The 26,762-nt window shown below is 39.7% G+C and overlaps 1 protein-coding gene across 1 annotated transcript in view; it reads left to right on the top strand.

The window, feature by feature from the left end:
• The window catches only part of MEIKIN (meiotic kinetochore factor), a 149,242-nt gene extending 127,036 nt beyond the window's left edge, over positions 1–22,206 (top strand). Inside the window, exons 12-13 of the mRNA XM_019026530.4 lie at positions 10,441–10,564; positions 22,059–22,206. Coding sequence (XP_018882075.1) covers positions 10,441–10,564; positions 22,059–22,081 — 147 coding nt within the window. The 3' untranslated portion in view covers positions 22,082–22,206. The remainder of the gene's footprint in view (positions 1–10,440; positions 10,565–22,058) is intronic.
• Positions 22,207–26,762: the final 4,556 nt, after the last annotated feature.

Here is a 26,762-nt window from a genome sequence, read left to right as displayed (position 1 = left end):
GGGGTGTGCTATAATTTTACTGGAATGTGTGCATAAGTGGATGATGATGATTATTATTTTTTAAGACAGGGTCTCACTCTGTCCCCCAGGCTGGAGTGCAGTGGTAAGATCATGGATCACCGTATCCTTGACCTCCTGGGTTAAAGTGATCCTCCCACCTTAGCCTCTTGAGTGGCTGGGACTACAGATGCATGCCACCATGCCCAGCTTCTTCTTCTTCTTTTTTTTTTTTTTCAGTAAAATGAAGTCTCCCTATATTACCCAGCTTGGTTTTGAACTCCTGGACTCAAGTGATCCTCTCACCTCAGCCTCTCAAAGTACTGGGTTTACAGGTGTAAGCCACTGCACCTGGCTTGATTATTAATTTTGTTTGCTGTTCTTTGTATATTCTAATTTTTCTTGGGATTGGGCTTCCTAAATCTGTGGATTCATGTCTTTCATTAATTTGGGAAAATTTTCAGCTATTATTTATTATATTCTCTCTGGAATGGTAGTTATATGTTAGGTTGCATTCTATCCTCCATATCGTTCAACCTCTGTTCAATATTTTTCATTTATTTGTTATAGTCTGGGCAATTTCCTTACTAATTCTTTCTTTATCTATCTACTCTGCTTCTTAAGCCTTTTGCTGAATTTTTTATTTCAAAAACTTTTTCATTTCAAGAAATTCTGGTTCTTTTTCAAATCTTCTTTCCATTCCTGGTTATTGTTTTGTTTTTTTGTTTTGTTTTGTTTTAAGACAGGATGTCTCTCTCTGTTACCTAGGCTGGAGTGCAGCAGTGGGATTATATCTCACAGTAACCTTCAACTCTTGGGCTCAGGTGATTCTCCTCTCTCAGCCTCCTGAGTAGCTACGGCTGCAGGTGTGGACCACCACACCTGGCTAAGTTTTCTATTTTTTCTTTTTTTTTAGGGCCAGGTCTCACTATGCTGCCTAGGCTGGTCTTGAACTCCTGGCCTCAAGTGATCCTCCCACTTTGGCCTCCCAAAGTGCTGGGATTACAAGTGTGAGCCGCCACGCCTGGCCTGCATTTTATTCCTGATAGTTTTTGGTTGCTTGTTCATCCTTGAGAGCCTGGGGCCTGAGGGAACTCACCACACTGGAGGGAAAGGCCATGGGCAAGGTCTAATGCTGTGCTGGCTTCAGGTCTGACCCAGCTTAGTCCCATTGGTGGTGGTCACAGGGGTGCTTGCATCACCATACCCTCAGTTCCAGGTGGCTCAGCAAAGAGAGATAGAGATTCCATTTGTTTAGGAGAAAGTAAGGGAAAAGAACAGAAGTCTCTGCCTAGGAATCCAGATAATTTTTCCATATCTTATCCAACACGACCAAGGTGGTACTGCTACAAGTCTTATCCAACACTACCAAGGTGGTACTGCTACAAGTCTGCAAAGACCAGTGTTACTTGGCTTGGGGCCCAAGTCCCTTGGAATACTTAAGAAGCCTTCCCAAGAAGGACAGGCATAAACAAATCCAGACTGTAAAGACTACAATAAATACCTAATTCTTGAATGCCCATACATTGATGAACATCTATAAGCACCAGCATCATCCAGGAGAACATGACCCCACCAGATCTAAATAAGGCACCAGGGACCAATCCTGGAGAACAGAGATATATGTCCTTTCAGACAGAGAATTCAAAATAGTTGTTTTGAGGAAATTCAAAGAAATTCAAGATAACATAGAGAAGGAATTTAGAATTCTATCAGATAAATTAGACAAAGGCATTCAAATACTTCAAAAGAATCAAGCAGAAATCCTGGAGTTGAAAACTGCAATTTGGCATACTTAAGAATGCATCAGAGTCTCTTAACAGCAGAACTGATCAAGCAGAAGAAAGAATTAGTGAGCTTAAGACTGGCTATTTGAAAAGACAGAGAGGAGACAAAAGAAGAAAGAATAAAGAATGAAGCACACCTATGAAATCTAGAAAATATCTTCAAAAGGGCAAACCCAAGAGTTATTGGTCTTAAAGAGGAGGTAGAGAAAGAGATAGGGTAGAAAGTTTATTTAAAGGGATAATAACAGAGAACTTCCCAGTCATAGAGAAAAATATGAATATCCAAGGACAAGAAGTTTGTAGAGCACCAAGCAGATTTAATCCGAAGACTACCTCAAGGCATTTAATAATCAAACTCTGAAAGGTCAAGGATAGAGAAAAGATCCTAAAAGCAGCAAGAAAAAAGAAACAACGTAAAATGGAGCTGTAATACATCTGTCAGCAGACTTTACAGTAGAAACCTTACAGGCCAGGAGAGAGTGGCATGACATGTTTAAAGTGCTGAAGGAAAACAGCTTTTACCCTAGAATAGTATATCTGGCAAAAAAAAAAAAAAAAAAAAAATCCTTTAAGCATGAAGGAGAAATAGAGATCTCCATACACAAATAAAAGCTGAGGGATTTCATCAACACCCGACTTGTCCTATAGGAAATGCTAAAGGGATTTCTTCATTCTGAAAGAAAAGGATGTTAATAAACAATAAGAAATCACCTAAAGGTAGAAAACTCACTGGTAACTGTAAGCACAGAGAAAAACAGAATAGTATAACATTGTTATCACAGTGTGTAAACTTCTCTTGAGTTAAGTAGAAACACTAAACAGTGAACCAGTAAATCATAACTACAACTTTTCAAGACATAGACAGTACAATAAGACATAAAGAGAAAAAACAAAAAGTTAAAAAGCAAGAGGACAAAGTTATAGAGTTTTAATATTATTTTTGAATGTTTATGAAATCAGTGTTAAGTTGTCATCAGTTTAAAATAATTAGTTATAATATTTGCAAGCCTCATGGTAACCTCAAATCAAAAAATATACAACAGATACACAAAAAATAAAAAGCAAGAAATTGAAGTGTACTGCAAGAGCAAATCATCTTCACTAAAAGGAAAACAGAAAGGAAGGAAAAAAGAAAGAGAAGACCGTCAGTCAACCAGAAAAAAAATAATAAAATGGCAGCAGTAAGTCTCTAACTATCAATAACAACATTGAATGTAAATGGACTAAACTCTCCAATGAAAAAACATAGAGTTGCTGAATGGATTAAAAAAAAGAAAACAAGACCCAATGATCTGTTGCCTACAGGAAGCACACTTCAGCTATAAAGATACACACAAAATGAAAATAAAGGGCTGGAAAAAGATATTTTATCCCAATAGAAACCGAAAAGAAGCAGTAGCTGTACTTAGACAAAACAGATTTAAAGGCAAAAACTAAGAAAAGACAAAGCAGGTTATTACATAAAGATAAAGGGGTCAGTTCAGTAAGAGCATATAATGATTGTGAATACATGTGAACCTAACACTGGAGCACCCAGATATATAAAGCAAATATTAGTAGAGCTAAAGAGAGAGGCTGGGTGTGGTGGCTCATGTCTGTAATCCTAGCACTTTGGGAGGCCAAAGTGGGAGGATCACTTGAGCCCAGGAGTTTGAGACCAGCCTGGGTAACAAAGTGAGACCCCATGTCTCCAAAAAAAAAAAAAAAAAAAAAAAAAAAAGCCAGGCATAGTGGCACCAGCTATACATGAGGCTGAAGTGGAAGGATTGCTTGATCCCAGGAGGTTAAGGCTGCAGTGAGCTGTGTTTGGACCACTGCATTCCACCCTGGGCAAAAGCAAAAGAGTAAATCTTGTCTCGCAAAAAAAAAAAAAAAAAAAAAAAGGCAGACCTCAATATAACAATAGCTAGAGACTTAAAAGAGCCCATTTTCAGCATTGGACAGATCTCCCAGACAGAAAATCAACAAAGAAACATCAGACTTAATCTGCACTCTAGAACAAATGGACCTAATAGATATTTATAGAACATTTTATCCAGTGGCTTCAGAATACACATTTTTCTCCTCAACGCATGAATCATTCTCAAAGGACAGGCCATGTGTTGGGTCACAAAATGAGTCTTAAAACACTCAAAACATTGAAACAATATCAAGCATCTACCCTGACCACAATGGAGTAAAACTTAAAACCAATAATGAGGAATTTTGGAAACTATACAAACACCTGGAATTTAAACAGTGTGCTCCTGAATGACCAGTGGTCAATGAAAAATTAAGAAGGAAATTGAAAATATTATTGAAACAAATAATAATGGAGACACAACATTCCAAGACCTATGGGATACAGCAAAAGCAGTACTAATGGAAATTTAGATCTGTAAGTGCCTACATCAGAAAAGAGGAAAAACTTCAAATAAGCAATCTAATGACGCATCTTAAAGAATTAGAAAAAGCAGGAGCAAAGCAAACCCAAAATTAGTAGAAAAAAAGAAATAATAAAGATCAGCACAGAAATAAGTGAATTTGAAGAAACATACAAAAGATCAACAAAACAAAAAGTTGGTATTTTGAAAAGATAAACAAAATTGACAAATCATTAGCCAGACTAAGAAAAAAAGAAGACCCAAGTAAATAAAATCAGAGATGAAGAAGGAACATTACAATGAATACTACAGAAATTCAAAGGATCATTAGTGTCCACTATGAGCAACTATATGCCAATAATTTGGAAAATTTAGAAGAAATGGATAAATTTCTAGACACTTAGAACCTACAAAGATTGAACCATCAATCAAAAACCTGTATAGACCAATACAAGTAATGTGACTGAAGCCATAATAGTCTCCCAGTAAAGAAAAGCCCAGGACCTCATGGCTTTGCTGCTGAATTCTACCAAACATTTGAAGAAGAACTAATACCAATCCTACTCAAACTGTTCTGAAAAATGGAGGAGGGAATACTTCCAAATTCATTCTGTGAGGCCAGAATTATCCTGATACCAAAACCAGAGAAAGACACATCAAAAAAACAAAATTATAAACCAGTATCTCTGATGAATATTGATGGAAAAATCCTGAACAAAATAGTACCAAACCAAATTCAACAATACATTTAAAAGATCATTTATCAGCCAGGCACTGTGGTTCACGTCTGTAATCCCAGCACTTTGGGAGGCTGAGGCAGGCAGATCACCTGAGGTGATCATCTGAGGTCATCTGAGGTCAGGAGTTCGAGACCAGTCTGGCCAACATGCTGAAACCCTGTCTCTACTAAAAATACAAAAAAATTAACCAGGCGTGGTGGCACACACCTATAATCCCATCTACTCAGGAGGCTGAGGCAGGAGAATCACTTGGACCTGGGAGGCAGAGGTTGCAGTGAGCTGAGAACACACCACTGTACTCCAGCCTGGGCGACAGAGTGAGACTCCATCTCAAAACAAAAACAAACAAAAAAAACAAACCATTTATCATGACAAAGTAGGTTTTATCCCAGGGATTCAAGGATGGTTAAGCATATGCAAATCAATCAACATGATACATTGTGTCAACAGAATGAAGGACAAAATTCATGTGATCAATTGATGCTGAAAAAGCATGTGATAAAGTTTAATACCCCTTCATGATAAGAACACTGAAAAAACTGGGCATAGAACGAACATATCTCAACATTGTAAGAATTAAAGAAAGGAAAGAAACAAGAAAGGTAGCTTGCCAGTCAAGACAGGTTTATTTTAGAGAAAACAAACCTGAGAGGAGCCTTCTGGCCGAGTTAGGTCAGAGGCACACTCTCTTACAGACTAAGAGTTTTTAAGGATTCAGAGTGGGAGAGTTTATTAGAAGCTTGGACTGCTTCTGTGTCTCTTTGTTGTGCTTGCGTTTTTTTTTTTTTTTTTTTTGATGGAGTCTAGCTTGTAGCTCTGTCACCCAGGCTGGAAGTGAACCTCCACCTCAGGGATTCAAGCAATTCTCTTGCCTCCGCCTCCAGAGTAGCTGGGATTAGAGGCACACACCACCATGCCTGGCTAATTTTTGTATTTTTAGTAGAGATGGGGTTTCACCATGTTGGCTAGGCTGGTCTTGAACTCCTCATGTCAACTGATCCTCCCACCTTGGCCTCTCAAAGTGCTGGGATAACAGGCAGGAGCCACCATGGCTGGCCTGTTGTGCTTATCTGGGAGGGAGAGTTGTGTGTCTGTTCCCATACATCTTTCTGCAGCTGCGGGCATACCCACCCACCCCCCTCTCCCTGCCCCAAGTCTGCTTTTAGCTTCCCTATCTTAGTGCACCTGCAGGGAAAGGAATGTGCCTATTAAGGCCCACTGTTTTACTGGGGCCCATTGTATGAGGGTGAAGTTTGGCAGTTACCCAAGAGACTTTCCCCCCATCTCCCTTTGTGCCGGAGCTGTCTTATCTGTGTTTTACTGTCTGCTCTTTCTGGCTGCTTGTAGTTAGAAGAGAAATGATTTCCTTGAAATGCATGAGGCTAGAAAGGGAGCTGGAACTTAAAGTGGCAGTGTTTGTCTGAGATGACGGTGCTTCTGCTCCGTCAAACATAATAAAAGCCATACATGATAGACGCACAGCTAGTATCATACTGAATGAGAAAAAACTGAAAGCCTTTCTTTTTAAACCTGGAACAAGACAAGGATGCTCACTTTCACCAGTTATTCAACATAGTATTGGAAGTCCTAGCTAGAGGAGTCAGACAAGAGGAGGAAATAAAGGGCATCTGCATTGCAAAGGAAGAAGTTAAGTTATCTTTGTTTGCAGATAATATGATCTTATACTTGGAAAAACCTAAGGATTCCACCAAAAAGTTATTAGAACTGATAAATAAATTCAGGAAAGTTGCAGGATACAAAATCAACATACCAAAATCAGTAGCATTTCTATATGCCAACAGTGAACAATCTGAAAAAGAAATTTAAAAAGTAATCCCTTTTACAATAGCCACAGGTAAAATAAATACCTAGGAATTTACTTAACCAAAAAAGTGAAAGATCTGTACAGTGAAAACTATAAGACATGAAGGAAATTGGAGAGGACACCAAAAAAATGGAAATATATTTCATGTTCATATATTGGAAGAGTCAATATCATAAAAATATCCATACTACTCAATGCAATGTACAAATTAAATGGAATTTCTATGAAAATACCAATGACATTCTTCACAGAAATAGGAAAAACAATTCTGAAACTTATATGCAGTCACAAAAGATCCAGAATAGCCAAAGCTATTGATATGGTTTGTCTCTGTGTTCCCACCCAAATCTCACCTTGAATTGTAGAAATCCACACGTGTCAAAGTTGGGACCAGGTGGAGATAATTGAATCATGGGGGCAGTTTCCCCCATGCTGTTCTCATGATAATGAGTTTTCACAAGATCTGATGGTTTTATAAGGGGCTTCCCCCTTCGCTTGGCACTTTTCTGTCTTCTGCCATCCTGTGAAGAGGTGTGCCTTTCACCAGGATTGTAACTTTCCTGAGGCCTTCCCAGCCATGTGGAACTGTGAGTCAATTAAACCTCCTTCCTTTATAAATTACCTAATTTTGGGTATTTTTTTTTTCATAGCAGTGTGAGAACAGACTAATAGAGCTATCCTGAGCAAAAAGAACAAAACTGGAGGAATGGCGTTACTTCAAGTTATACTACAGAGCTATGAAAACAACATGGTACTGACATAAAAAGAGACAGATAGACTAATGGAACCAAATAGGGAACCCAGAGAGAAATCCATACATCTACAGTGAGCTCATTTTCCGTAATGGTAGCAAGGACATACATTGGGGAAAGACATTCTCTTCAGTAAATTATGCTGGGAAAACTGGATATCCATATGCAGAAGAATGAAAGTTGATCCTTACCTGTTACCTTATACAAAAATTAAAATGGATTAAATACTTTAAGACCTCAAACTATAACATTACTACAAGGAAACATTGAGGAAACACTCTAGGACATTGGGCAGATATTTATTGAATAATACCCCATTAGCACAGGAAACCAAAGCAAAAATAGACAAATAGGATCACATCATGTTAAAATGCTTCTGCACAGCAAAGGAAACAATCAACAATGTGAAGAGACAACCCACAGAATGGGAGAAAATATCTGCAAACTACCCATCTGGCAAGGGATTAATAACCAGGGGCTCAAATAATTCTATAGGTAAAAGGGGCTTAAATATCTCTGTAGGAAAAAATCTAATAATCTGGTTCAAAAATGGGGAAAATATTTTAAAAGGTAATTCTCAGAAGGAGACATACAAATTATAAAAAGGCGTATGAAAAAGTGTTCAACATCACTGATCAGAGAAACGCAAATCAAAAGTACAATAAGATATTATGTCACCCCAGTTAAAATGGCTTTTATCCAAAACTCAGGCAATAACAGTTGCTAGTGAGGATGTGGAGAAAGGGAACCCTTATAAACTGTTGGTGGGAATGTCATTTAGTACAACCACTATGGAGAACTGTTTGGAAGTTCCTCAAATAACTAAAAATTGGCCGGCTACGGTGGCTCATGCCTCTAATCCCAGCACTTTGGGAGGTTGAGGTGGCAGATCACAAGGTCAGGAATTCGAGACCAGCCTGGCCAACGTAGGGAAACCCCATCTCTATTGATACTATAAAAATTAGCCAGGCATGGTGGTGCACATCTGTAATCCCAGCTACTTTGTAGGCGGAGGCAGGAGAATTGCTTGAACCCGGTAGGTAGAGGTTGCAGTGAGCCAAGATCACGTCACTGCACTCCAGCCTGGGCGACAGAGTGAGACTCTGTCTTGGGGAAACAAACAAACAAACTAAAAATAGAGCTACCATATGATCCAGCAATCCCACTGCTGGGTATATACCCAAAAGAAAGGAAATCAGTATATCGGAGATATATCTGCACTCCCATGTTTGTTGCAGCACTGTTCACGATAGCCAAGATTTGAAAGCAACCTAAGTGTCCATCAATAGATGAATGGATAAACAAAATGTGATACTTATACACAATGCAGTACTATTCAACCATGAAAAGGAATGAGATCCTGTCATTTGCAACAACATGGATGGAATTGGGGGTCATTATGTTAAGGGAAATAAGCCATGCACAGAAAGACTAACATCACTTGTTCTCACTTATTTGTGGGATCTAAAAATCAAAACAATTGAACTCATGGAGATAGAAAATAGAAGGATGGTTACCAGACACTGGGAAAGATAGCTGGGTGCTCGGGGTGGGGGTTGCTGGGGGAAGGTGGGGGTAGTTAATGGGTACAAAACAATAGAAAGAATGAATAAGACCTAGTATTTGGTGGCCCTATAGGAAATTGCCTTATGTACACAGGAAATTCAGTTATGAATTATATTCTAAGAGTTCTTGCACAAAGTAGAAACAGTAAAATTATAAAAGTCTGGTATTTAAAATTGTACATTTAAAAATAACTAATTGGATTGTTTGTAATGCAAAGGATAAATGCTTGAAGATACGGATACCCAATTTTCCATAGATGTGATTATTATGCATAGCATGTCTGTACCAAAACATCTCATGTACTGCATAAATATATATACCTACCATGTACTTACAAAACTTAAAAAAGAGTTTTTTAAATTTACATAAGTTTCTAGCCAGGTACGGTGGCTCATTCCTGTCATCCCAGCACTTTGGGAGGCCGAGGCGGGCAGATCACCTGAGGTCAGAAGTTAGAGACCAGCCTGGCCAACATGGTGAAACACTGTCTCTACTAAAAACACAAAAATAGCTGGATGTAGTGGTGCATGCCTATAGTTTCAGCTACCTGGGAGTCTGAGGTATGAAAATCACTTGAACTTGGGAGGCAGAGGTTGCTTTGAGCCGAGATCACACCACTGCACTCCAGCCCGAGCAACAGAATGAGACCCTGTCTCAAAAAAAAAAAAAAAAAAAAGAAGTTTCTATATAGACTTTATTTAAAATAACAGAAGCCCTGGATAAATACATCTCTGCTTCTGAATTCTAAAAAACAAGATATGTCACTTCTGAAAGACATGGCATCGCTTTCCTTCCTTTCCCCCCTCCCCCTCCCTCCTCCTCTCCCTCCTCCTCTCCCTTCCCCTCTCCCTCCCCCTCTGCCTCTTCCTCCACCTCTGCCTCTGCCTCAAGGAATCCTCCTGCATTGGCCTCCCAGGGTATTGGAATTACAGGCGTGAGCCACCGTGCCCAGCCGGTATTTTTTTATTCTGGAGACTATCTGCCTGATGGGAAATTGTCAACATTACCTGAGGTAAAAAATCAAGGAATTTAGTGTTTAACTCAGTTAAATTTAAATTTGGATTTTAACTCAATAAATCATGCAAACTTTCTCTCCCACTTCAGCATGCTTGAATCTCAGCTCCACCATTACTTACTCCCTATCCTTAAGTAAGTCAATCTCTCTGAAACTGTTTTCTCATTTATAAAATGGAGATAATATAATCTGCCTTGCTTGGTTCTTGTGAATATTAAATGAACATATGTTTTAAAACCAATTACTGTTAGGAGTGGAGTAAGCATTTAATAAATGCTTGCTGTTATTAATATCTAAGAAATACAGATATTAAGACTAGTTGCATTTGAAATAAAGCAACATACAAATGTAGTATTTGGAGGAATTATGCAATATCTGCTTTTTTTCTTTTCCAGTTTCCTGCAAATGCATCAGAAATATGTTGTATTATTAGAACATCACCAGGAACTAGACAAGTGAAAAATAAAGGTGTTATTGTAAAGAAGAAGAAATATTCTCTTCCTAAGGATACCCCTCAAGGTACTGTAGTATGAATGCAGAGCATACTTTTTGGATGATATAAAACATTTTTTTCATTAAAAATGCCTTATGTACACAGGAAATTCAGTTATAAATTGTATTCTAACAGTTCCTGCAGAAAGTGGAAATGGTAAAATTATAAAAGCCTGGTCAGGGTTGGACTCAGTGGCTCATGCCTATAATCCCAGCACTTTGGATAGCTCAGGCAGGAGGATCAGTAGAGCCTAGGAGTTCAAGGTTATGGTGAGCTATCATCAGGTCACTGCACTCCAGCCTGAGTGACAGAGAGAGACCCTGTCTCTTCATTAAAAAAAATAAAGTCTGGTCAGATTTCAGAACAAGAACCAGAGTAAAATAATTTTTTGAAAGACAGATACTTTATCTTTTGAAAAATTAGCATATGGCACTGATGTAAAATATATTTATCCAGGATACTTTCTCTTATAATTATGTGAAATTTAGTATTGTTTTGGTTTCAATTTTAGTAGCATTCTTTTTAGAGATGTGGAGATGTTTTTGCATTCACCTCATATTGGTTGAGTACTTCCTCTGTGAAAGGCACTGTGCTAAGAACCTTATATTTCATTACGACTTTATAATAGATGAGATGTGTACTGTTATTCCCATTTTACATATAAAGACTCTGAGATTTAAAGTAGTAAGGAATTTGTCCAAGATCATACTTTTTCAAGTGGTAGAGAGGAATTCAATCTTTTAAGCTTTCTAACTCCAAATGCAGTGTTTTTTTGTTTTGTTTTGTTTTTTCTTTGGTTTTTTGAGTTTAGAAGGCTTAACATCTCCCCTCACTATGCTTCAGCCAGAATGTCTAATTACTCAGTGGCACTTTGGAATTTTTATGAGTAAACAGCCAATGAAGCAATTGAAATTTAGTTAGATATGTACAGCTTCAATTCAACCAAGATGTCCACTCTTAATTCTTGTACTTATTTCCTCCACAGTACCTGCCCTGAGCATTCTCTAAGTCTATACAGATCCCTTTTTTATAAGTTCCTTGAATACTCAATTCAGTGCTACTCATTTGATACTTAATAATTGTATTTGTCAGGGTTCTCCAGAAAAACAGAACCTAAAGGAGATAGAGATATATAAGAGGGGATTTTTTTTTTTTTGACAGAGTCTCACTCTGTCACCCAGGCTGGAGTGCAGTGGCGCAATCTCAGTTCACTGCAAGCTCCGTCTCCCAGGTTCACACCATATTCCAGCCTCAGCCTCCCGAGTAGCTGGGACTACAGGCACCCGCCACCACGCCCGGCTAATTTTTTTTTTGTATTTTCAGTAGAGATGGGGTTTCACCGTGTTAGCCAGGATGGTCTCGATCTTGTGACCTTGTGATCTGCCTGCCTTGGCCTCTCAAAGTGTTGGGATTACAGGCGTGAGCCACCGTGCCCGGCCAGTGAGGGGGATTTTTAATGAAAATTGGCTAATGTGGTTATGGAGGCTGAAAAGTTCCATGATGTGCCATCTGCCAGCTGGAGAACCAGAGAAGCCAGTGGCATCACTAAGTCCAAGTCCAAGGGACTTAGAACTTGGGGAGCGTTTATGCAACTCCCAGAATCCATAGGCTAAGGAACCTGGAGTTCTAAGGTCCAAGGACAAGAGAAAATGGATGTCCTCGCTCCAGAAGAGAGAGTAAATCTGCCTTTCCTCTGCCTTTTCTATTCTGGTCCTCAACCAGTTGGATGGTGCCTGACCACTTTGGGTGAGGGCAGATTTTCTTTATTCAGTCCACTGATTCAAATGCCAGTCTCTTCTGGAAACATCCTCACAGAAACAGATCTACTCAGAAATAATGCTTTACCAGCTTTCTGAGTATCCCTTATTCCAGCCAAATTGATATCTAAAATTGACCATCACAATAATATATTGCTACCCAACCTAATTTACAGTGCTGACTTTTCATATTTCATATTCCTTAGGTTATGAAGTTTTCAAGGAGAAAGCACATAATTGACTTCTTTCTATCTCTATCTCTGATAACATCAGCATAGTGGTAGGGAATAGCAAGATCCTGTATTTGTCAGGATCCTACAAAAGAAAAAGAGCCAATTTTATATATATATATATATATGGAAAATATTAAAGAGAGGTTGAAAGTTATAGAGGATAGAATAAGGCCTAACGTATGCTAATTACCATTCCGGAGAGAATAAAACAAGGAATTGACTTACACAGTTATGGAGCTGTAGAAGTATAGCTGGGCAAGTTTGCAAACTGTATGGCAGGCTGGAAACTCTTGGGCAGGAGCCAGTGATGCAGTCTACAGATAGATTTCTTTTTGTTTAGATAAACTTCAGTTTTGCTCTTAAGGCCTTTCAACTGATTGAATGAGGCCTACCTATATTATCAGGGATAATCTCCTTCAAGTTTATATAAAGTTTATTATAGATATTAACCACATCTACAAAATACCTTCACAGCAACACTTAGATTAGTATTTAACTGAATAATTGTGTAATATATCCTAGGCAAGTTGTCACACACAACTAACCATCACAGCGCATTCCTTATCAACTATGCATCCATTTGCATCTCCTTAAACCATATTTAATCTCCAAATAAAGACAATAATAAAGTCATACTTTTGCCTAACATGCTACAACTGTCCTGCATAAAACTGAAAATGTGCTAACCCTTTCCCCAGAAGAGGATATAAAGTTTCGGGCAATGTTCACCCTTCTTCTTGCTATCCTGTAACTTAAAAACTGTGATATAAAGTTAACTATTATTAATACATTGTACATTATATGATAAAGGGATAAGAGAGAGAAGAAAACAAAGATACTTGCCTAACTAATCAGGTGATCGTAACAGGTATTTATAACCACCTTCTTCCATTACCCATGCCATATTCCTTCTGCCTTCAGCAAGCACTTCAGATGGTCATGGTTCTTTACCTGGTGGGTGACACAAACTTTATTTCTGATGAGTCTGGGCCATTAGCAGTCCTGCATGGATTGGGTTGTTGTAGTTTTCCATTAACGTTAATCACAGGGTATGATAAAATTAACAGACACCCTAAAAGATCTCCTGTGTTCCAGACATATTCTTCCTTACCACCATTGTGGAGTAGTAGTTCAGATTCTCCTTGGTAGTCCGGATCAGTCGCCCCAGTCAACACCGTAAGTCACTTCTTAGCCTATTGACTCCAAAGTGACTGGGGGCAGTCTTAACTTCCAGTTTAATAGAGTTAGTCTCCTGTGGAGGAGTTTCTCCCTTTGGAACTAAGACCTCTAAGCCAGTGGGGCATAAAATTATGAGAACAGGAAGAATAAATTTTGCTAGTGGGTCACCAGGGTCAATAATGCATGGTGCCACTTTTGTTTCTACCCCTTGATTCCTGGCTATGGAGGGAAAAAAAGTACCATTTATTGGATGCTGATTCAGAGCATATATATAGCCCTCTGGAGAACTCTGCCCTACCTGCAAGTTATTGCCACCTAGCTGGTGCTATAACTGAATCTTCAAAAGGCCATCCTATCATCCTATTAGGCCAGCTTCTTTAGCATGATAAGGAACATAGACCAGTGAATTCCAGGAGCAATGACTCATACTGCAATTCTTTTGCTGTGACGTGAGTTCCTTGATCAGAAGCAATGTTGTATGGAATATCATGACAATGGGTAAAGCATTCCATGAGACCATGGATGACAATTTTGGCAGAATTTTGTATGAGGAAGGCAAATCTGTATCTAGTGTCTGTTCTAGTAAGAACAAAATGCTACCCCTTCCATGATGGAAGTAGTTCAATGTAATCAACTACAAAGCTGACTGAGCACCCAGAGGAATAGTGCCATACTTGGAGTCAGTGTTGTTTTCTGCTGCTGACTGGTTGGGCACTCAGCAGTGGCATCCAGGTTGGCCTTGGATAGTGGAAATCCATATTGCTGAGCCTATGTATGACCTCCATTCTTGCCACTGTGGCCACTTTGTTCATGAGCCTTGAACAAAGAGGATACCAGTTAGCCTCTTTCCCCAGCCCTGTTCTGACAGAGGTGGCTGGAATAGAGACTGACTGGTTTCCACAGACTTGATTATCCTATATTCACTTCATTATTAAAATCCTCCTGTGCTAAGATCACCTTTGGTGAGAATTTTATGGCATACATCCTTCTTTTCTTTTCTTTTCTTTTTTTTCCCATTGAGAGAGGTCTGTCCTGGCTGGGTGTGATGGCTCATGCCTGTAATCCCACCGCTTTGGGAGGTTGAGGCGAGTGGATCACTTGAGCCCAAGAGTTTGAGACCAGCCTGGGCAACATTGTGAAACCATCTTTTCGAAAAAATACAAAAATTAGCCAGGTGTGGTGGTGCACTCCTGTAGTTCCAGCTACTTGGGAGGCTGAGGTGGGAGGATCACCTGAGCCCGAGGAGGTGGAAGCTGCAGTAAGCTGTAATCACGCCACTGCACTGCAGCCTGAGCAATAGAGTGAGATCCTGTCTCAAAAAAAAAAAAAAGATCTGTCCAATGCCTCCTTTCAAATTTTTCAGTCCACTTGTGATGGATTACTGAGTGTCAACTTGTTTGAATTAAAGGATGCAAAGTATTGTTCCTGGGTGTGTCTGTGAGGGTATTGCCAAAGGAGATTAACATTTGAGTCAGTGGACTGGGAGAGGCAGACTCACCCTCAATTTGGTGGGCATCATCTATCTAATCAGCTACCAGCATGCCAGAATAAAAAGCAGGCAGAAGAATGTGAAAAGATTAGACTGGTTTAGCCTCCCAACCTACATCTCTCTCTGATGCTGGATGCTTCCTGCCCTCTAACATCGAACTCCAAGTTTTTCAGCTTTGGGACTTGGACTGGCTTCCTTGCTCCTCAGCTTGCAGATGGCCTATTGTGGGACTCTGCGATCATGTGAGTTAATACTCCTTAATAAACTCCCTTTTATGTATATATATTCTATTAGTTCTGTCCTTCGGAGAACCCTGACTAATACAATGTTCTTTCCAAGTCCCTGACCATACAGCCAAATCATTGGCTACCACTCTAGAATACAGTTAAAGATCGGCTGGGCATCGTGGCTCAAGCCTGTAATCCCAGCACTTTGGGAGGCTGAGGCGGGCGGATCATGAGATCAGGAGATCGAGACCATCCTGGCTAACACAGTGAAACCCCATCTCTACTAAAAATACAAAAAAATTAGCTGGGCGTGGTGGCGGGTGCCTGTAGTCCCAGCTACTCAGGAGGCTGAGGCAGGAGAATGGCGTGAACCCGGGAGGCAGAGCTTTCAGTGAGCCAAGATCATGCCACTGCACTCCAGCCTGGGTGACAAAGCAAGACTCTGTCTCAAAAAAAAAAAAAAAAAAAAAAAAAGAATATAGTTAAATATCTGGTTATTTCTCCTTTCAACAAAGCACACAACCGGGTGCACTCCTCTCAGTTCTGCCCACTGGGAGGACTTATCTTCACCAATTTCCTTTAGGGATGTCCCAGAAAGAAATTGTAGGTGCTCTAACTGTCGACTTTAAGGCAGTGCCTGCATATCATAGAGAACCATTTGTAAATCAAATATGAGTTTTCTCTTCCTCAGTCAACTGATTGTAGAGAACTCCTCATGTCATCTTCAGAGCAGGCAGTGAGAAAAAAGGTAATGTAGCCAGGGTGGGGGCCATGGACATTTGGGTCACTTCCTCATGTTACTTACTTATGACTTCAGGGCCTGCTCAAGCTCAATTTTACATAAACCACTTCCATTTGATAATGGAGTGCTGCCATTAACACCAAATTTATGACTTGGTAGGTCAGACAGCACATAGTTCATGATAGGCAGTGTGGGTCACATGGTAACTTGATGGCCTATGATTAAGTGCTTAGTTGCTACTAAAATTTGGCAATAAGCCAAAAGCTGTTTCTCAAAAGAGTAGTTTTCCACTGAGGATGGAAGGACTTCACTCCAAAATCCTAAAGGTTCACCATGGGAGTCACCTGCAGGGACCTGCCAAAGGCTCCAAGCAGCGTTTCTATCTGCCACTAACACTACAAGCACCGTTGGATCTGCTGGATCATTTGGCACAATTTTCAGAGCAGCTCCACAGCAACCTCGACCTATTGCAGATCATTCTCTTGTTCTGGGCCTCCCTTCAAATCTAGCAGCTTTTTAGGTCACTCAGTGAGTGGGCTGGAGTGGCACACCTAAATGAGAAATATGTTAACTCCAACATCCAAAAAAGCTGACTAGGCATTGTGTCTGCCTTTTGGTTATAGGAGGTGCCAGATGCAATACCTAATTCTTCGCCTTAATAGGGATGTCCCTCATACTACTTGACCCCTGGAAATTACAAAGGTGGAAGGCCTTTGGAGACCCACCAATTTCATTGTAGGAATATACCCAACTGTAATATATATATGTGTCACCAAAAAATATCTACTAGAATATTAATAGCATCAGTGTTCATGATAGCCTCAAGCTGGAAACTATCCAAATGCCCATTAAGTAAAATGGATAAACTATGGTATATTCATTCATTCGAGTGCTATATAGCAGTGAAAATCAACAATATAAAGTTATATGCAACTGTTACATATTACATGTTATATACAAAATTACAAACATAATGATGCATTTAACGAAGGGTGCCAGACCCAGTAGAGTATATTTAATATTATCTACATACAGTATAAAACTTGGCAAAACTAAACTATAATGGAAATCACGATAGTGGATGCCCTTGTTGGAGTGGGGGCATTACTTGGAAGGGATTACAAGGGGGAATTCTAGGGTGCCGGTAATGTTGTGTTTCCTTATCTCAGTGCTGTTTACACAGGTATGTTGTGTTTGTGAAAACCTATCAAGCTGTACATATGTGTACATTTCTGTGTATTTGTTATACTTTAAGAAGAAGTTGGCCGGGCCGGGCACAGTGGCTTACGCCTGTAATCCCAGCACTTTGGGAGGCCCAGGCGGGTCAGGAGATCGAGACCATCCTGGCTAACACGGTGAAACCCCGTCTCTACTAAAACTACAAAAAATTAGCTGGGCGTGGTGATGGGCACCTGTAGGCCCAGCTACTCGGGAGGCTGAGGCAGGAGGATGGCATGAACCCGGGAGGCAGAACTTGCAGTGAGCCGAGATCGTGCCACTGCACTCCAGCCTGGGCGAGAGTGAGACTCCATCTCAAAAAAAAAAAGAAGAAGTTGGCCAGGCGTGGTGGCTCATGCCTGTAATCCCAGCACGTTGGGAGGCCGAGGTGGGCAGATTACCTGAGGTCAGGAGTTCGAGAACAGCCTAGCCAACATGGTGAAACCCTCTCTCTACTAAAAATACAAAAATTAGCTGGGTGTGGTTGCAGGTGCCAGGAGGCAGAGGTTGCAGTGAGCCGAGATTGCACCACTGCATACCAGCCTGGGTGACAGAGTGAGACTCCGTCTCAAAAATAAAAAATTTAAAAAAAAAAGAAAAGAAAAAGTTTACAAATAACACTAGAAACACTCTTAATTTGATCTTTTTGGCCTGTCATATTAGTTTCTGACATTAGATATTGTTAAAATTCTGGACTTAAGTATGCAACAAATCAAAACCAAAGTGTGTCTGGGAGGTTCTTTTGAGTGTTCAGACTGAAGTTTTTTAGTTTAATTTACAGAGATAACTGCCCTCAGTTCTCCTCCCCATTAATGTTGAACTAATGAACTAATGGTGCCATCTCCTGGCCTCTTTCTAGACTCTCACCGTAACAGCTGCCTCCTGTTTCCCTTTCAACCTCTGGCCACTTGTCTCTTTCCTTTAGTAAAAATAGCAAAGCACCAAGCTAACTGGTGATCATGTTATTTTAAACATGCAGCAGCCTATTTTTAGTCCTGGCATTTAAAGTTTTGGCTATTTTGGCAGTAATCTAATCAGGACTACAGGGTGAAATTCACTTTTGAATTTCAGTCTAGGACTGTGATCAGTATGATTTTTGTTCATTAATAACTGGCACTATGCTGATTAAATAAAAAACAATGGTGAAAGTGAACCAAAGAGATGTGATAGAGGAGGTGGTGTGGGTAAGTCGTTGGAATAGTGACAGCCAGATAAAGGAGGCTGTAGAAAACATCTAGTCTAAGCTTTCTCAATGCATGGTCCTTCTGACCACCTCACCAGAATACAGACCTGGTAAACTTCAGTCTCTAGAGATGGCACAGGAACCTGCATTTTGAAGTGATTGCAGTAAGCACAAACATTTGAGAACCATTTCATTAGTCTATTTTACTCATCTTACATATAACAAAAATGACCTGGCCAGGTTAAGTGACTTGCCCAAATTCACAGAGCTTATTACTTGTAGAATCAGAACTAGAACAAGACACTGTAGGGACCCAAGAGAGGACACTTTTAACTTTGAGGTGTTAGAGAAGTCTAATAATACCTTTTGGCTAATCAGACAAAACCTGCAGCTATCCTTATAGTAAATTTTAAGATTTATTTTATTTTATTTTGAGCTCCAGAAGAGACGATAAATTATGTGTTATGAATTCATATCTCAGTCTAGTACTGTAGAATCACAGCCTTTAACTGGATGCATATGTTATCTTTAGTGAGAAATTTGATTTTCTAGATAATAATAGCAGGCAGAAGTATGACACAGATATATGACAAATGAAGTGGAAACATATTTATTCGAGTATCTGAAAGATGGTAGTAGAAATCACTTAAGAATAGGATATCCCTAAGTTCAAATCCTAACTGTTATATAAGCACATTCCTTAAACTTTCTGAATTTTAGCCTCCTATCTGTAAAATTGGTAAAATAGTAGTTCTTACCTCAAAGAATTGTTGTGAGGACTAGAGATGATCTTTGTAAAGAGTGTGACATATAATAATCACTCATTATGCAATAATTATTTGTTTCTATAGGTTAGGTTAATTTCTCAAGTTTAGCTTTCTTCATCTCCCTTTTGAAAACTCTTCTTTGGTTTTGTTTGTTTGTTTTGTTTGTTTGTTTGTTTGCTTGTTTTTTGAGACAAAGTCTCACTCTGTTGCCAGGCTGGAGTGCAGTGGCAGCTCACTGCAACCTCCAACTCCCTGGTTCAAGCGATTCTCCTGCCTCAGCCTCCCGAGTAGCTGGGATTACAGGCACGTACCACCACGCCTAGCTAATTTTTGTATTTTTAGTAGAGAGAGGGTTTCATCTGTTGTCCAGGAATGTCTTGATCTCCTGACCTCGTGATCCACCTGCCTCAGCCTCCCAAAGTGCTGGGATTACAGGCGTGAGCTACCACACCCAGCCTGTTCTTTGGTTTTTATCAAATTGCAAAAAGCCTAAAATATGCTGACCGGTTAGCGTCATTGATGGTAAATTGGGTTATGCCACCTCATGTAAAGAATATGTCAGGTAAGTGTGTATAGTCTTTGACACAGAACCATTGTTCTAGTGAAAATAAAGAGATGAAGTATGCCAGCCAGTGCCTTGGGGATAAAGAAATCCAACTAGTTTGCCATCGTGGAGGCCTTTTAAGTCTGTTGTTTTAGTGTCATATGGTTATAGAATGAAAAGATGAAGTTCTCCAGTTATTTGGTTCACTCATTCAGCAAACATTTATTGAGTCTGGATATCATATGCTAGAAATAGTTGCTGGTGATATTGAGATAAAGACGTAGTTGTCTTTATAAAGTTTATAGTCTCATAGAGGAAGTCAGATATGTAAAACAAGCCCAATAGAGGTATATATGTGTTTTTGTTTTTGTTTGTTTGTTTGAGACAGAGTGTTGCTCTGTCGCCCATGCTGGAGTGCAGTGGTGTGATCACAGCTCACTGTAGCCTCGACCTTCCAGGCTCTAGCGATTCTGCCACGTAGCTAGGACTACTGGCAGGTGCTACCATGCCTACCTAATCTTTATGTATTTTGTAGAGACTGGGTTTCACCATGATACCCAGGCTGATCTCGTACTCCTGGGCTCAAGCAATCTGCTCACCTTGGCCTCCCAGAGTGCTGGGATTACAAGCATGAGCCACCACACTTGGCCCAAATTTACTTTTTACTTGCTCATTCTCACAGGAAGTATAGGGGTGATTTGAGAAGAAGAAATGACCCTAGAAACAAAAAGGCCAAGTGGGAGTTTTGCAAAAGTTCCAGTGAGCAAAGTTGAAAAAATAAGTATCTGAGCTAGTGTATCTCAAAATGTGGTGCTCAGACCACCAGAGGAACTTATAAATAATGCAGATTCCCAGGTAATCACCTCAGGGATCTGATTTAGGATTTTTGTAGGATTTAGGAGAACCAGTTTAAACTAGAAATTTTTTATTGGTATAATTGACAGGGCTTAGTGACTAACATAGGTACTGGTGCAGCGTAGTAAGAAAGAATGGTAGTTAGAGATGACTTTTGGGTCTCTAGTATTGTAAAGTGTCAGAAATGATGCACTGTAGGTGATGGTGAGGGAAAATATAGGTCATGGCCTTGGATGTGTATTTGAAGACTGAGAAGTTGAAGGGTAGGTGAGACAAGATAGTTGGGTGGGCTGATTACCCATTTGCGAAGTTACCCAGAAGTTCATGTGGAGAGGATGACTGTGAACCATTTTGCAAAGTCTTTAATGAGCGAGCAGTGTCTGAGGTCAGTAAACAGGGAGGAGTAGAGAGTAGTAGGTATAGCCAGCACTTCCCAGACTTTAATGTACTTGTGAATTGCTTGAGGATCTTGTTAAAATGGAGACTCTGATTTAGTACTTTTAGAATGGGACTGCTGATTCTACATTTCTCACAACCTTTTAGGTGATGCTGACATAACTGGTCCATGGACCCCACTTTGAATAGCAAAGATACAGGTGTCTGGTTCTCAGCTTAGCTGCACATCATACCTTCCTGGTTGTCTGATATGTGGGTCCCTTATCTAATTGGTATGGAAGATGGCCTAGATATCAGGATTTTAAAATCCTAGGTAGTTTTAGATGCAACAAAATTTCAGAGCCATTGATATCGGCTGATTTGGCCAGAGGATGAGGTATATGATAGTATGAAAGTGGCAGTGTTAACTAGGTAAAGCTGGTTCCACTCTGGATCTCTTGGCACAAGATGTGGGGGCAAAGGCCCCGGAATCAATCCTGTCTTCGGGATGGAACCTGGGTTCAACTGTAATAAAGGGTAGGAAAATGCAAAGGAAGGATGGGCAAGAGAATATGAGAGGCGTCTTCCTGGGTGGTGGCTGAGGACAGGGATGAAAAGCACAACTGGATCAAGTGCTCCAGGTTACAAGGCTGGGGTTAAAGGCTCTGTGATGGCCACTGACAGCAATTTTTGCTGGGCTTTCCACCAGAATGTTATTGAGCAGATCTCCTTGCTTCTCCAAAGAGAACATGTCCTCAGCATGTCCTAGAAGGGATGAGCCAAATATTCTTTTTTTTCTTTAATGGCCTCTGGATTTGTTTCCTAAGGCTTGATGGGCTGAAACTAGAGTGACCTGGGCATTAAGTGCTCTCTCTCCTGCAGACTGGTTATTAGTAAGTATTGGACACCTGCTTGTATACAAAGTAATCTATTGTTATATTTTTTCTCCAGATATCATAATAAAAATGGCATGAAAAAACAGCTGTGGCTGAATTTTCACCACTCTGAAGACAGGAGTGTGAAGTCAAAGTCTATAAAGCAGAATGTCTGCCTGAAATTATATGAAATTAACAATTAAAAATTCTCCAGTTATTTGTGATATATCTCTATGTTGAAATTCTACTGAGGTTCTTGTCATTTACTTTTAATCAGTTAAGAAAAAAATTATTCCATATGCTTCTTAAATATATGTATTTATATTATAAGATAAAGAACCAAATCATTGGTATTAGAAGACTAAACTAAAATAGATGGTTTTAGCTATTCATAAAGAGGCTTCATCCCTGAGAGGTCTGAGAAGGAAAAAAGAAAGACAATGCCAGGGTACAAGGTAACTTCGATTGTTTTTTTTTTCTTCAAAGTTTATCGCTAGTATGATTAAAAGTAGTAAATCTTTCTCTAAAGCAATGTAGAGAAAAACAAAAACAAACAACAAAACAAAAAAGTAGTGAAGTTATTGAAGTGCTAAAAATGAAAATGCTTACATTATGAGCTATTTATAACAGAACTTAATTGAAACCACATGAGTGAGAGACCTAATTTCAGGTCTGACTGAAAGAAACTCTATACTCAAGGTTTGCTGAAGTAGGGAATGTATAATATGTATAATCAGTCCTACACTACTTAATACATTACCTTATCCCCCCAAAAAAACCTTCTTTAGCTAATACTATCTGTAGGATTTTTAAAAATTTGGTACTATAACTTGCAGTATCTCAACAATTCCCTTCTAAAAAGCAATGATCCTGTATAGTGAACAGAGTCCAGTTGTATAACTTGGAGAGATTTTAACTTGATTAGTCCTTGATGCTAAAGGGCTTTACTAATATTATACATTCATAAGAGTCAAATTTTCAAAACTTCAGGATTAAGAAAGATTGTAACATCTATGAGTTATTTTGCAGTTAAATAATCTGTATAGTATTTATTTTTAACAAGGCATCCCTATGAAGATACTCTTATAATGATTTGACAAGGCTTTAAGCCACTAACAAAGCTATTTGTGATTTTGTGATTTCACCTGAAGATGAAATATGGAAAAATTGTGAAGAAACATAGATGAGAACGTTAACGATGGAGACTAGCATAAAATTTAGACCTGTATTCTAAATTAATACTCAACTAAGTCAGCAACTCTTGTGGTGGTTTTAAAAGAAGAAATGTGATAAGCAGTGGGGAAGTAAGGAATGAAATAGAAGCCCTCTTGTCTGCCTTCAAGCAGTTTACATTTCAAGTAGGATGCGAGAGAATGAGAATGAATTATTTCCTAGTTTCTAATCAGGTGATAGGTTCCTGTGAGAAGGAAAGCTACTTGATTCTTGGATTGGGCCTGGTGGGGTGGAAGAAATAAACATTTGATGGTTTCACATTGCTGATGAATAAAATATAGGTAGCTCTGAGAGGTAAATGTTTGGCCAGGGCTATGTAATTTAGGAAGTGATGGAGCCAAGATACGGGGCAGGAGTATTTGAGTATAATATTTTTTTTCTTCTCCCCAGAAAAGGTACATTCAATGTTTTTGTTTTATAGACTGCAGCACAAGGAAAGGTCAGAGGGAGGAAGGAATTGGAATTGGCATTGGCATTCAAGGCTTAGGAGTAGAGAATATAACAACTTCAATTATGATTAAGAGCAAGGAATGGCTGGGTGCGTTGGCTCACCCCTGTAATCCCAGCACTTTGGGAGGCCGAGGCAGGCGGATCACGAGGTCAGGAGATTGAGACCATCCTGGTTAACACGGTGAAACCCCGCCTCTACTAAAAATACAAAAACTTAGCCGGGCATGGTGGCGGGCACCTGTAGTCCCCGCTACTTGGGAGGCTGAGGCGAGAGAATGGCATGAACCCGGGAGGCAGAGCTGGCAGTGAGCCGAGACCACGCCACTGCACTCCAGCCTGGGTGACAGAGCAAGACTCTGTCTCAAAAAAAAAAAAAAAAAAAAAAGTAAAGCAGAAGAAGCCTGCTGGCTGGTGACATGAGAAGTCCAAAGAGGAATCCTATTGGCAAGTCCTTGGAAAAGGTTGTATGCGTAATCTTTACATCTGTTCCAGGCCTCAGAGGTCTTTCAGTGAATCTCCCTGGAAGAATATGAAAAAAGGAATTCATCTCTTTCTGGGATGAGGGATTCATAGTTTTTATCTATTTTCAATGTAGTCTGCGATCTAAAAAAGGTTAATGAAACAACCCTTTTACTTCAGCATGTAACTAAACTTTATTTTTAAGCATTTAAAATTATATCTTAAAATTTTATCTCATTAAAAACAAACCTCAGGTCATAAGTACCTCAAAAGTTCAGTTAAAAGTGCATGAAAGAGCCAGGCACAGTGGCTCGTGCCTATAATCCCAGCACTTTGGGAGGCTGAAGCAAGCAGATCACTTGAGCCCAGGAGTTTGAGACCAGGTTGGGCAATGTAGGGAGACTCCATCTCTACAAAAAAAGTACAAAAATTAGCTGGGAGTGGTGGTGCTTGCCTGTAGTCTTAGCTACTTGGGAGTCTGAGGTGGGAAAATTGCTTGAGCCCGGGAGGCAGGGCTGCAGTGAGCCATGGTCGTGCCACTGCACTCCTGCCTGGGTGACAGAGCGAGACCCTATCTCAAAAAAAAAAAAAAAAAAAAAAAAGTACATGAAAGTTGATGTCATTTCCATTTTTAACTAGAATTTTTTTTCCCACCTCTCCAAGATATCATTCATCATGGTTTGTTCAGTAATGAATAGCCTTTTATTTTATGTTGTGTATATAGCATATATGTTTATATAAAGGGTGTGATGCCCAAACTTTCCAGATAAAAGTTATCTTCAACCTCTCCTGCTCTACTCTTATTTTCTAACCAGAATTTTAAAATGTTTCCTCATCTTACATGTTAAATCCTACCTTGACTCCATATGTTCTTCTAGCTAACCTATCATTCTTCATCCATTTGTATTCATGTTTCCTAAAGAGCGTGCTTTCTACTTTCTCACAGACCCCTCACCTTTCACCCTTCCTAAACATACCCAAACACACATAATTTGGCCTTAGCTTTGTTTCTCTGCTGACATTGTTCCCCTTAAGGCTCCCAGCAACCTCCTTGATGCTAATCTAAGGGGTATTTTTCAGTTCTCATCTTACCCAACTTCTTCCAGCTAATGATGTTATAGACTAGTACTTTCTTCCTAAAAGCCTCCAGAAAAGAATGACTTCTCTGAAACATTACCCTCCAGGCTTTCATCTCATCTTTAGCTCACTCTTTTCCATTTCTTACAAAGGCTCCTTTTTTTCTGCCCAATCTTTAAGTTTTGGGGTTTCCTGGGGTTTTCTATTCTGGGGCATCTTCTCATGCAACACTTGCACTGGGTGATCTCATATACTCATGGCTTAGTTACCATCTCTGTGCAGCTGACCCCAAGTTTTTGTCTCTCTTATGGATATTGGTAGTGGACATGTGTGGTGACTTCCCCTGCATCTATCCATTGCCTTTCTAACTTTATCCTAAGTGGATTTTACATTTCTCAGCCATATGGTTTAGGTGGGATTGATCCCACCCATAGTTCCAGGGGTAGGCCTTTAATGGCATAAGCCAATGCATGTTAGCCTTCTCAACTCTGGCACAGTAATTGGTTCAGTGATGGATCCAATGCCTAAAATGATCCTATTGGGATTAAATATCAGAGTTTTTTTCTTGGAATGCTGGGACAGACTTTTCTTTTTCTCTTGGGCTTTCATCCGAAAGGATATATCCTGGAAGCTGCTGGCAGCCAGCTTATGTCCATGTTTGGAAACACTGCCTGGAATAGAGTCTGCACAGAGAAATTAGAGATGAGAAGAAGAAACTGAATTCTCGATACCATTGATGCAGTCCTTGGATAAAGCTGTGCCTGAACTGTTCATCTACACTAGATCCAGTTATGAGAGCTAATCAATTTCATTCTTTGCTTACGCTAGTTTTGTTTGGGTTTTCTATCATGTGCAACGTAGAACATCCTGACTAATGGACTCAATCAAAATCTTGGTTTCCTGCATCATAGCATTTATCAAAATGTACTATAATTGCCTGTCCATTTTTTATTTTTATTTTTTATTTTTTGTGACAGAGCCTTGCTCTTTGTCACCCAGGCTGGAGTGCAGTGGCACGATCTCGGATCACTGCAACCTCTGCCTCCTGGGTTCGAGCGATTCTCTTGCCTCAATCTCCTGAGTAGTAGCTTGGACTACTACTACTGGTAGCTGTGCACCATCATGCCTGGCTAATTTTTGTATTTTTAGTACAGACAAGGGTTTTGCCATGTTGGCCAGGCACGTCTTCAACTCCTGACCTCAAGTGATCCACCTGCCTTGACCTCCCAAAGTGTTGGGATTAACAAGCGTGAGCCACTGCACCCAGCCTGTCAATTGTTTTTTTCTCCCTAGACTGTAAGGTCCTTGATGCAGAAACTATGTCTTGTTCTTTATTGTATTGCTCGATTCTAGCACAGATACATATTAAGCATATTAAATGTTTGAAAAATATTTGTTGAAATAATTTTTGTCATAGTTTTGTGCACTTAGAATTCAAGATGAGGATTTCAAGCCAATTTATATTTGAAGGAAAAGTTTGATTCCCTGAAATAACTTATCACAATCTGTAATAGCTTTTTTGTTATTTAGTTTCTTAAGGGCAGGGCCTGTACCCATCTTG

The sequence above is a fragment of the Gorilla gorilla genome, chromosome 4, assembly GCF_029281585.2.
Source record: "Gorilla gorilla gorilla isolate KB3781 chromosome 4, NHGRI_mGorGor1-v2.1_pri, whole genome shotgun sequence".
Lineage (NCBI taxonomy): Eukaryota > Metazoa > Chordata > Mammalia > Primates > Hominidae > Gorilla > Gorilla gorilla.
Note: the sequence above shows the minus strand (reverse complement) of the source record. Positions and strands in the feature narration are given on the sequence as shown.